Source organism: Glycine max, chromosome 3 (genome assembly GCF_000004515.6).
Source record: "Glycine max cultivar Williams 82 chromosome 3, Glycine_max_v4.0, whole genome shotgun sequence".
NCBI lineage: Eukaryota > Viridiplantae > Streptophyta > Magnoliopsida > Fabales > Fabaceae > Glycine > Glycine max.
The window spans coordinates 37,752,505-37,765,683 of record NC_016090.4 but is presented as its reverse complement, the minus strand read 5'-3'; the positions used below and the strand labels follow the sequence as shown (position 1 = coordinate 37,765,683).

The 13,179-nt window shown below is 34.2% G+C and overlaps 2 protein-coding genes across 2 annotated transcripts; one reads left to right on the top strand and one right to left on the bottom strand.

Annotated features, from left to right (window-relative positions):
- Positions 1-359: 359 nt before the first annotated feature.
- Positions 360-5,077, bottom strand: LOC100792660 (BTB/POZ and MATH domain-containing protein 2). Its single transcript, XM_014773790.3, has 4 exons — positions 4,354-5,077; positions 3,085-3,433; positions 1,385-1,661; positions 360-781 (listed from the first exon to the last, which is right to left on the bottom strand). Exons 1-4 carry the CDS (start codon positions 4,779-4,781, stop codon positions 603-605), a joined length of 1,233 nt encoding a protein of 410 aa, XP_014629276.1. The 5' UTR covers positions 4,782-5,077; the 3' UTR covers positions 360-602.
- A 2,479-nt stretch (positions 5,078-7,556) lies between these two features.
- LOC100792125 (uncharacterized) lies at positions 7,557-12,540 on the top strand. Its single transcript, XM_003521189.5, has 5 exons — positions 7,557-7,950; positions 8,774-8,954; positions 9,680-10,094; positions 11,046-11,123; positions 11,776-12,540. The coding sequence occupies exons 1-5, from the start codon at positions 7,855-7,857 to the stop codon at positions 12,266-12,268; spliced, it is 1,263 nt and encodes a 420-aa protein (XP_003521237.1). The 5' UTR covers positions 7,557-7,854; the 3' UTR covers positions 12,269-12,540.
- The last annotated feature ends 639 nt before the right edge of the window (positions 12,541-13,179 follow it).

The following is a 13,179-nucleotide window of genomic DNA, read 5'->3' as shown; positions in this document are numbered from 1 at the left end:
CACTTCTATGCTCTACCAACCATTAGTCCCTCCACCAACTTTTGGTGCTTAATATGCTCCAAATTGATGGTGTTGATATAAATTGCCCCACCAAACCCGTCTCCAAGGAGGAGGTCTCAGAGGCTCTAAATAATGTTATGAAAAAACTTGATTCAACTATCGGTGCTTAATATGATAAGGTTTCCTATTATCCCTGTCCTGTGTGTGGAAAAACTTTGCCTTCTCCTTCAAAATTGGACTGCCAAATGTTTGAAGAGCACTTACGCTACTACATTTGAATAAACATACAGAATATATATATATATATATGTATCTATGTATATATAAAAATATGTAATGCTCAACACTTGCAAGACATGTTTTTCCAGTAAAAAGTAATACTGAAGATATTGCGGAAACCTACACGTTAAACAGAACAGTAACAGCAACAACACAAATTACATTTACATCTCTTACACATGAATAAGCCAAGAAAATTAAGAATTGCCTCTGATCCTATAAAAGATTATATATATATTCTCCCTCTAACTAAGCTCTCGCTATCTTTTAAAACGGAGAGTAGAAGAGGGTTGTACAGAATGCTGTGCAGTGTTCTTCACATACTAGAGCCTTTGCTTCACCCGCCTCCCATTTATATCACTGCCATCAAGTAGGGCATCATTCCTATGATTGCACATGATGTCTGAATGCTCAGTAAATCTGGCAACGTACTCCAATAGCTCAGTCAGAACAGATGGGCAGCTTTCCTTCAAGTACTCAAATCCGTCAGTTTGCATCACAGCTGAAGAATCAAAAAGAAGGAAATAGTTTCGTTAATAAGAATTTTCTGGATGAAGAATGAAAATGTTATCAGCAATTTCATTCGAATTGGCAAGAAAATTACAACAGAAAACTCTGGCAATAGCCATCTATAACAAACGTGTTTTTAAATATGAATACCAAATAATTTACCCCTTAAACCAAAATCCTGGAAGAAGTATACTGATTGTTCCACAATATATGGCCCTTCTTTGCCTTCTTTTTTTTAATAAAAAAATAGGAGATAAGGAAGCAGAAGCCAAAATTTAAATATTCACAAAGAGAAAAATGATTCATAAGGTTTTCTGGTACAAATTAACAGGTGAGTCAGGTGACACAAGACTATGAGGTCAACTTAAATTGAGACAACCACTGTACTGTTTTTGCATGGATTAATTAGCAATACATAGAAAACATCACATTAAGTAAAACCATATCCCTTTAGAGCTTAGCATTTTTTTCATGCAAGTTCAAACTGGAATACAGACAAAGTAACAATTGACAAGCATCAGTGTTGATATTCAGAAACAAATTTAAATTGCAGACCTCAAAGAAAAAAGTAGAAGTTCAGAGTGGAAAAACAAACCTCTAAGATTTTGAGAGGTAGCAATAAACTTGAGACAGACAGCTTTAAGCTGGAAACAATGGTGCTGCTCTGCCAAGGCTAGAGTTGTAGCCACAGTATTAATAGCAACATCTTCACAGAGACTCGCTTCACACATCAGCCTAAGCCTCTCTAAGCCATGACGATCAGCTGCTGCTAGAAGATGCTGAGCCATTAAGGTTGATGCCCATTTTGAGTCCAACCCAGTAAGCTCTTGCATGTCTGGTAGCGAGTCCCAGTATATAAAATGAAGCAATGCCTGAAAAACAGAGAAATGGCACAGGTGAAGAAACATTCTACACGCATATTGCTCAGCGTAAGTTATCAGGCTAAACACAAAGTCACAAACACATTCACATTAGAGTTAGAGACAAGCCTTGCATGTTGTAGTTGTATGGAAACCAGAGTCACCATGTACTCCCGTAATGCAATTACGGAAAAACAAAACCATGACATTTCCTTCTAAGGACAACAACTATGAACTACCCAAAAGAAAAAAGGTTTCAACTTCGATTGTCATTTTGACTCAATTTCTCTGCATATTTAAAATATTTATTATAATTTATATTATGAGAAACATCAAATCACATTCATTAACCTTAAAGATCAATTTAGTTGGCATCATGGTAGCACTTAGAAAAAGAAAACTAGCATAATTAAGCGTAGTAGCAAGAATCAATTTCAAAGCCAAAGCATATATAATAAAAAGTATCAAATAACTTCTCATGGCCAAAAGGCCAAGTGAATCTGCCAATTCTAAATGCAAATTGTTACATTACAATGTGTTTTCTTTCAATGTCTGAATTCATGTTTCTTATTCAGCAAATGATATTACAGCTAGTCAGAACCAGCTGGTAGAGCTTCACTTACTTAAAGTTTGACTGTTTGAGAAAACAATTCATGTTTCATTTTCATTTTTTGAGTTTGTCAAAGGAAAATGAAAATAGAAAATAATAAAAAGCAAAAACAATATGCCATTTTTGTAATTAAAAATGAAAACAGATTACAGAAAACATTTTCTCAAACCAAACAACCCCTAAGGAACCACAAACAACTGAACAAGCTCATAATAATGGCCAATTTAAATGAGAACGGACCATACATTCTCTATGTGGGACTGCCAGCAAATGAGTGATCATAACAGTCAATAATACTACCATCTGGGCAGAAATACCACAGAATTTTCAACTTCCCAAACAAACCAGTATCCATGCATATGAAAAGGTAATATAATGAAATGTGTGCTTTTTTTCATAGGGGAGAAACACAGAAGAGATGTAGATTGAAACAAACCATTGTTCAATGGCGGCACCATGGCTGCCATGGCAGAATGGCATGGTAGATTTTTTGCCAAGTTATAGGCAATTTGTGGAGGGATAGCCGCTATGGCAGTGCCATAGGCCGCAATGTGTTTATATGACAGAATTATGGCCTTCAATCATTCGCCATTGATAACACTGAATACAACTCACTAATACATGAACCAGAGAATAAGAGTGGGTATAAAGAAAGACATTCCTAATAATGGAACTATGAAGAAAAAACCAAGGATAAAATGCACAAAATCATGAAGCATGTGTGATTAGTAGACAAAAATAAAAACCAAAACCACATTAGGTGACCACATTACAAACAAAAATTAAATACAAAAAAATAGGGGGCACAAAGAACATTTAACAAACCTTGAAAACTGGAGCTTCCATGTCTTCAACTTTAATACACTGGGTATTCTGATCTTTCATAGGACCAAAAAGCTGTGCTCTGAAAACAGGTGAACGAGCTGCTAGTACCAATTTATGTGCAGCAAAAATATCATCATTAACTTCAAAATTTACATCACTGCCTTTACCACTTTCCAGCAGATGTCCAAATTTCTGACCAATGCTAGAAGGCGGTATTGCTATGGTATAGATTTTCGGACCTTCCGTGCGTGACCTCACAACACCAACACTACAATTCACAGACAGACAATCATCTTTAAGGTAGTCTGATGTCTCTAGAGCTGTTCTCTTGAAAAACCGCTTGTAACCCCTGAAACACCAAGCATCAAACAATTAGCACTTACTAAAAAAAGAAACAGTAGTTCCATCAAAGATACAAAATTACCAATCAAAAGGCATGAACATTTCCCCCACTCCAAATTATTATTTCCCCCTCATCCCTTTTTCCACAGCGTTTGTGGGAGGAGCAACTAGCAAGGGATGAAAGATTTCACCGCTCGAATCACTCCACGGAAACCTACTCCATCAGACAAATAGTAAAGCATACAACACCCAACAAGACTTACCTCATATAAAAAGAAAAATAATCACACATGTTAAAGCAAGCACATGTTTAGCATCTGTAATGCAAATCATGGTTCTAAATTGCAGCCCACAACCACAATTGTGTTGCTGCCTGCAACAGCAACAGCCAGCAATAAACTTCAATCACACAAAATGCTGCAATGCATCCACAGCATAGCCGCAATGGAAGTTATACTATCTTATAAATAAATAAAAATATACCAAAATTACAATAACTGCAAAATTCTTTTTTACATTGAGTGCATATAATAATTTCACACCGCTATGGCTGCAACTCACATCGCAGCAGCCACAATGACTGCACTGCAACCGCAATGTAGAGCCATGATGCAAATCTATCACGAGTCCAATAATGTTACATGGAAGTTAGCAAATAGTGGATTTTTTTTGTAAGAAACGACATGTACCATGAAAGGTAATAATACTCATAAACTAGGTAAAATCATTATGAATGACAAATCTTTTCTTGAGTATTTATGGAAGCTGTATATCCAGTATAGAAATTGGAGATCACTGGTTAAGCTGAAACTCACAATAATAAATTTTTTAGACTATATATTACACACAAAAAAACTCGTAAAAATTAAAATGCAAGGCAAAGACGAAATTAAAAAACAAGATTAAAATTTAAAAATAAAAACCCACCACATACTACCACGGTACTTCAAGGTGTAAGGCCCGCTCTCAAGAGTCCTCTCGAAATGGCTATGCACCTTGTGCCTCTCCTTCCCACTCTGATCCAGAAGGGTCAACTCGAAAAGTGCCCTAACGTCGGTGCCTTCGCTGGCCAGCGCGATGAAGAGCGACACGTAGGTCGCATTGTCCTCCACGCTCTTCCCATCAGGGTAGAAATAAATCGCCCAATTGTACCCTCCGACGGAAAACACGTCGGAGGCCATGTACTTCCCAATCCCGATCCCCTTCGAGAGCGAGTACCCCGTAATCTTGAACTGGTGCGACCCCCTCACCGTCTCCGTCACCGACATCGACGACGTGGTGCCGGGCGCCGCAGAGGGGTACGCCGATGTGGAATTCGCCGACGGCTTCGCGGTTTCTTGGAGAATCTTACCCATACGATAGCCACTGTTAGCGCCGTAGCCGAATCGGCGATGTGATGCGTTCGGCCGCGGGAGACGCCGGCGATGGGGGAATTTTGGGGAGGGGAGTCGATGCGGGGAATTTGGGTGGGGATTGGAGTATCGAATTTGGATAAGTGAGGATTTGGTGAGAGAATTTAGGTTCGGTTGAGGAAACTTGTCAGATTCTGAAAGATGATGAATTTCTAGGGTTTCGCTTCAGAGAGAGAAAGGGGGCAGAAGAAAAAAAAAATGATTGTTTGAGAAACGAAATGACAGATAAAGGCTTACAATAACAACAGCTCCGGCTTTAAATAATTTTATTTTTTGGGAGAATGAAAACTAGAATATTGAATTATTTGATGAGACCTCCAACTACCTGTCTCAATCGGCTCGCTTTCCTTTCGAAACAGCATGGGTAAAACTGAATACGGAATAGGAAAAACTTTTGCACAGTTAAAAATTGGATAATTAGATATTTTATTTTCAAAATCAACTATTTAGATATTTTTAATTTTTGTTTTTTTTCTTCACTTTTTTATCTTCTTCCAAAATTAATCATTTTCCTCTTTGATGTTATCTATCATCTACCTCTTTCTAACATTAACAATCAAATTCGTGACCACATCATAAGGCGTTGATATTGTCGTTCCCACTGCTATGGTCTACCTTTGTCCTTAATGAAAATACAAGACAAAAAGCAAGAGAAGGAAAAATGATCTACCACGACATAACCTTAAACTTCTCTCTCTTCTTTCTCCCTTCATTCTTTACTCTCATTGCGTCAAAGCTCTACCATCTCCACCATCACGGATGACGAACACTTCATCATACCAGGTAGCCACAACACCACCTCCAAGGCTGCTTCGCCACGATGGTGGTGAAGTACATGGGAATGGTGACAATGTTGAGAAAGAGGAAGGATTCGGGAGTCATGACTGGTCCTAAATCTTGAGTGTCGAGTCTTTCTCTTCTTCTCCAATTTCAATGCTCTTCTTCTTAGTGTTTGCGACAGAGTAAAATGGTGGAATAATAGAGAAGGTAAGAGACTTGAGATAGATGAAAGAGAAAGAGGGATAAAATTGATAAAGAGAAGAAAACAAATAAAAAAATAAAATAAAATATAAAAAACAAGACCTAAATATAAATTTATCTAATGGTTTAAATTTTTACTTTTACTTTACCACTGTAGATTCCATCAATACTGCAAAGAAAAGAATACAAGACCTATAAAGAAGCACTCACAGTATATTTTTATCATGATTTTTAGGTATTTTGATGGGGAAAAAATGTGTTAATGAATTCGGAATGTCTTAAATCTGTAAAAAGAAAAGTTTTTCTTTCCCGAAAAGCTGATTTTATGAATTTAAATTTTTTGGCTTATGATTATTTTTGAACTGTTAGGCCCGTTCCGGGTATTTTTTATTTTGTCTTGAAAATTTTAAAATTTATATCCAGTTTTAGTATTTAGTTTCAATTTATTTTTATTCTTGGTTTTTTGAAAATTTGTTTAAATTAAAGATGGGAAAAATAAAATAATTATTTTTGTTTTTATTTTATTTTGCTTCACTATGAAACATAATAGTGGTGGAAGGACAATAATAGTGATGAAATGTTTGGTGTTGATGATAACAAAGATGACAAATGTTCAAAAATAAAAATAAAAATCTCATGACAAGAAAAAATTTATAATATTTTTTAAAAGAAATATCTTAAATTTTTTTAAAAAATACATAATGTTACGATAAAAAAATCTAAAATATTTCAGTTTTTACCTATTATAATTATTATTTGTGAATTTTCATAATTTAAAATAAATTATGATTTTTTATTCACAATATTATAAAAAATTACAAGAATAAAATAATAAAATTGGTACCAATTTATTTTCTTTTTATTGTTTATATTTTTTATATTCATTTAAAAAATAATTTTATGGGACCAAAAACATTTTTTTTATTATATATATATACAAAATAAGAAAAATTCTTGACCTAATACATGAACAACACATTCACAAATTGACGTGATGACATGATACTAGTGATAAGAATATGTCTTTTAAAATTAAAAATTAAATTTATAAATATGTTTTATTGATTTTAAAAATAAACGTAAAATTACTTCAAAATTGAGTTAAATTTTTTTTGTTATATTTGGGTCAAACACATTTTATTTTATAAAAATTATATTTGAAAACAAAAGATTAAACACTCCCAACCATTCCGAATAAGGTCTTGTTTTTTTTTTTTTTATTTAAGCTGTTATTTTACTCTCTTATCATGCACAAACTAATTTTTGTTACATCAAACGAACAAATTTACTCAAACAAAATTTGATTCTTATTATAATTGATTATTGACAAAATCTAATTTTTCGCAACGATCCCTAACACCGAAACAATGTATGTGATTGTTTAATATTCAGTTGAAATTGGTTTTGAGGAAGGATCGAGTTATCCATCGAAGATTCTGAAAGAAAAAAAAAGTCATCCATTGAATATTTGAATTTTAATCTTACTTGATAAGCGTGCAAATATGTGATTATCAGATTATCCAATTTAAGCATCGCTTTATTGTGTTTACGAAATTCTCATATTTTGAATGAAGTTCTGAAAATTTAGGTGGATTTTTTGGGGGGCAAATTTGTCCAGTAGATACTACTTTAAGCAATTAAGTAATTAATTAAGTAACAATAATAAATAAGTAATATTAAAAGATGTGATTATTTATGTTTATTTATACATATTTTTTCTCGTCACGAAGCCAACCACAAGCTGTTTTTGTCTTTTGTGGGATACGAACGTTGACTCTCCCGATCGTGCGTACCATTGGTTCTTCCAATTTGGAAGTTTCTGGATTAAACAAGTGGATTTTATTTTTTGAACTGATGGGTCACAATAAAACCTAATAATATTCGTGTTTTTGGGTTTGTGGAAAATATTCAGGATTTGAGGTGCTGGAGAGAAGGGATAAAAGTGTATGGTATGGGGGCGTGGTGACCGAGGGCTCGAAAGGAGGAAACTTTTGGCTACAGAAAGTAGTTTCTTTAGTCGGGTTTCTTTCAAAAAATGGTGCAGAGTCTCTGTTTGATGGCTTCTCATGGTTACCCTCCTGGCCTTGTCTTGCATCCACAAGTACTGGGCTTGCCCTGCAGTACCATGAAGGTAACATCAACAAGTTCTGATTTTGCTGGTTTTAGCAATATTAATGAATGGAATGGTGTTATATTGTTAAATGGGTATATCAATATTAAGTACTAGCAAAAGGGTTGTGACTTGGGAGTCTTGTGACTATGTAACCCTGGTGTGATCACTCTTGTGTATGTTTGGCAATGCAGGGAAATGGGTTTAAAAATATGAACATAGCACATATTTTGTTATATGTTACTCATATTTCTTTTAATTAGAATCTCTTTGTGTGTGTATGCGGTGTTCTCGTGTCATATATTATTAGCTAAGTCGAAGTGTCCGTATCAGGTCTGGTGTGCGTTCGTGCTTCATAGATTTATATATTTTTTAATGAAAGGAATAGAATAAGAAATTCTCTTGTTACTTTTAATCATTCTTATTCATAATATATCAAGGCTATCTTTGGAAGGAGGGGGGGAGTTTCAAAATGTAGGAAACTATAAACTGATTAACTAAATGAATGATGGTGATTTAAAGGTTACTGATAGCATATCGTTTCATTTGTCTGAATTGTAAATTTCTTAAACTAGGAGATGCTCACCTATGATAAAGAAATTCCCCTCCAAAACTCTTCATCTTAACTTACCCTTGGTTTTGACAGTGTTAAGAATTATATACTAACATAGTAACGTGTAATGGATCACAATTAAACTCATAATAACATCCTTCATGAAGTCGTACTTATGCCTTATGCCATTATTTCTAATTTCTAGGTTATTGTGCATGTACTCATCAAAAAAGGTTATTGTGCATGCATAATTTTTAACTGCTTATATTTTTTTTCTTTTTTTCAAGACAGGGCTACCAAACATTCTTTCCTTCTCCAGTAGCAAAAGCAGACCTGATCAGATATCAGTCTCCTTGTCTTGATCCAAGTCCATGTGAGGAGTCAACGAAATCTCAAAATGAATGGTTTGATTATAAGAAGTTTGTCAATGTTGACTTCTCAGTTGAAAGGCCCATGCTTATTAATGACCAAGGTATATTTGATCAAACCTTTTTGTTGTTAACTTTTTCTATGATGTTAGTTAATTGTCTGGACTTTCCCATATATTAGTAAAAAGTGCAGAACATCTCAAAATTTCAAGTAGCAGTATACCCCCTACCCGCCTTTTGTGTCTGCTCTTTAATGATTCTATCTCCTTTTCTCATAGACTAATCATGTTGAAATATATCACACTGGCTAGCTACACTACTTAAATTGTATTTGATGTAAAGATTCAGCAAATAGATTTTGAATTTCAATATTCTCTGATTGCTTCCTGTGTCATTGAATGTCTCATTGAGGATGGCCTGTTTTTGTCTCTGTTTATTAATTGTTCATCTTTCTTTAATTTAGCAGTGATAATAACCTTGGTAGAACCACATAAAACATGGTAGCCATGTTTGTTGGAGAGCCCAAGCCCTATAAACCCCACACTAGAATCCCATACTTCTAATGTGGGACTCAAGTCCCATATTAGATCCTAACAAGTGGCAAGATATTAAATCTGATGACCAATAATTTAGAGTAACCAGTGAAGGTTGGCTTGCTCTTTCAGATGTTATGTATTACTAACTTGCCTCATTGTTAAAAACCGGAAAGCATATGACAGATATTGGGTTGACACCTTTTCTTCTGTTTGCATTTATTGTTGGGATGAATGCTTTTACATTATTTGTCTTATTCTGACTTCTGAATAACATCATTTGTCTTTGGTTGCAGCTAACTGCTCAAATGCAGTTCTTTTTGGCTTTGGCATTGTTGAACAATGCTCTAAGCATGATGAAATTTTAAAGGTGCTAATGTCTGAGACTGCTGAAGCAGGGATAGATGGAGGGAATTTATCCTTGTTATCAGACTTGATGAAATTGCAGTTGTCAGGCATTGATGAAACCCAGCAACCATCATCATCTCTTATCTACCCAACTGGAAAATTCAACATCCCAAAGCATTTTCTGTATTTTGTTCAAGATTCGGCCCTTTCTTCAAAGATCACGGTTCATCCAGATGGTCAAATGACATTTATGGGTACCGCAATTGAGTTGAAAGATCTTCTCTCTGTAGTTGCTGAGTCATGCTTATCAAAATGGTCACGAAGGGATGAAAAGCAATCTATGCTTGTTCCACACTTCAGTTGGTATAAATATGTTGACCATCTTGACTTGTTTAAACTTCAACCAATTAAAAAAAATTCTGATTGTCCAGACATCTGAAGGACTATTTATTTACTTAAACATTCACTTATATTTTATAACAGTGATAATATATTTTACTTTGTAAATTATGTTGACCTTTGGATTAGCATCAACCATTCTGCATTAATTAGATATTCAACATCACAATAACTGTTTTATCAAAACATTATTGTAAATGATATATATCTTTTCTAGTATATTGTCAAATTATTATCCTTTTAGATGCTATATACATACCATAGTCTTTGCAAGCCTTTACAATGTTGACTGTATCGTATTATATTCATGACAAGAAGTTCAAAAATTGAGTGCATGATTGTTCAAATTTGACTATGCCAAGTTGTCTATAATCACTATTATTTAGATTGAAGTATATTGTTGGCTCCTTATACATGATATTTGTTTTTAATATGATCCCTATATGAAAAGTTTTCAATTTAGTTCCTATATGTACAATTATTTTTATTTGAATCTTGCAGTCTATTACTATTATAATACCATTAGTCAAAGTTGTAACGTTGTGAAGCATAGGCATCAAATTAAAAACGTGTCATATGTAGGAACCAGAAATATCTTTGGTCCCTATATGTGAGAATAATTTGGTCTTTGAAGTTATAATACTGTTGGTTGAATTTATAACATTGTGGGGATTCCCTGTCTTTGAACATAAAAAATTTGAATACTTGTATGGTAATTAACGTAACCAGTTTAAATTAATTGTTTAACTTGTATATGTACAGTGTTTCCCTGCTTCAATTGATATTTTAATTATGGTATTATCATTGTTCTTCTGAAATAGATGACCTATCATTTTCTATACTCCAAATTTAACAGTCTAGTATTGTTAGCTTTGTATCAAGGAACTTACTTTTGATGATATTCCATATGGACAGGGTGAATATCAATGAATTAGAGAGAAGTCATTCCTCCACATTGAAGAATCAATCCACCTTAACTGCTCCTTTAAAGAGGTATGCTGAATGTACTTTCCTTGATTGTGTTGACCTGTTTTCTAGCTGAGATATGCTGATGTTGAACAGTAAAAAGATAACCTGTATTCGTCTTCCAACACCCTTGTTTAGCATTTAAATCGCTGAACGGGTCACCCAAGTGGCTTGGCTGTTGGAAATGCTCCTTTCTACCTCAAGCATCTAAATTGCTGAGCATTAGACTGTTTCTATAGTGTAAATTTTACAAGTTAATTTAAGGAAGCAGACTTTTATGTGCCACAGATTGAGACGAGTGTCCTTTTCTCCCCTTCCCCTTTCTACCATAAGAAAAAAAAATCAAGGAGAATGTGGATTGCAGTAGTAAATCTTGGGTGCTTCTTGAAACCATTGAGACATTATTTAGGCTGCTTTATTGCCAACATTTAAGGCTTCGATGATTAGTTAGTTGAGTTCAAAACAGTCTATTTGAGGGTATACTTGTTATTAAGTGGAGTTGGTTCAAACGTATGTATTTGTTCCTGTAATCGAGCACAATCATATGTTAGAGAAAACATATGCTATTATAAATACATAACACAGTCTCAATGTGATATTGTATTTTCTTAAGATTTTTTCTTAATTGAAGTTATTTTCTTGGTAACTAACTTTAGTGGTAAATGTGTCAATTATGCAGTCCTGAGAAAGTCAAACTGAAGCCATCACCAAAAAAGACCAAGAAAGTAGGCAGGGAGAGGGATCTCTACAAGAACTCTTCACATGCATGTGAGACCCTTCTGTCCCTGATGGTTGACAAGAAGCGATGTCGGAAAACGGCAATTCTCTCGCTGAAGAAATCCAGTCCTGAGCTTCCTGAGCTCCTGACACAATTTTCTGCCGGCATTGCTGGTACTGGCCTTGCAGTCCTGCTATCCGTGATGTGTAACCTAGCTTGTGGAAGGGCTACCTTTTGTACTTCTAGCTTGTTCAACACCGGGTTTGGACTTGGGTTGGTTTGGCTTTCTGGGGTAGTAAATAAGCTAAGGGCCACAATTGTCAACATCAGCAAGAATGCAGGAAAGTTGGGTTTGAAAGAAGAGGAAATGATGCAAAAGCTGGATAAGAGCATAAGAGATATTTACTATACTGCTGCAGCATTGCTAGCAGTGGTAGTGCTAAGGCTTGCTTGAGTAACATCTCCAAAGATGTAGTTATTTCTGGCTGGTTGGATGCTACAGTGATGGCTTTTGGTGAAAGAAAGCAAATGGCAAAGCAAATAGTAAGAATCAAGGTTCAAAGTAGTTCCACGGTGAGATCTTTAAGGCACCAAGTTGATCAGCTATTGGGTGTTGTAGTTAATTTGGTATTTTCAGTTAACCCAGGAAGCATTGTTTGGTTTTGTAGTTAGCTTGTAATATAGTAGAATTTTGCAATGGAATCAATAAACTGACTTTCTTTATTACTTCAATGTTAAAATTAATAGGCTTTTGAGGTAAGCACTTAGGGTAAAAATAAAATGCAGGAAAGTCCATTTTTTATGTTAACTGAGATCATGAAAAATAAATCTTTATATATTATCCTGAGTTAATTTTATCTTATTTAACAAATAAAGAGAAAAAGACGATAAAAACAAAAAATAAAGATTTAAATAAATTTTGATCCTCACTTTCAAAAAAAAACTTTTGATCCTGTTAAACTCAACTTGTTTTTTTTAATAAAAAGACTTTTATTTACTAAATAGGTTAAGCAATATTTGGTCTTAAATGCGTTAAGTCAAACCTTAAATAGTTAAATGAACTTAACTGTAGACTCCTGAGAAACAATCTAACTTATTTTTACCCCTAGACATAACTTAAATTACTTGGCCAAACTGTATTATATCCATTGTCAGTAATATTTTGCATGTATGAATGAGTTTAGATAAATGATGGAAAAAAAAAACTATTTTTATTTGAGTTAGCACTTAAACTGCACATTTAAATTAGGTAGTTGAAATAAACAAAGGCTGAATGAATTTCATTATACGAAGTTTAATACAAAAAATTAACATTTTTCATTGTGAATAGTCATTCTTAAGTTAAACGAAGGCGGTTCTAATGAG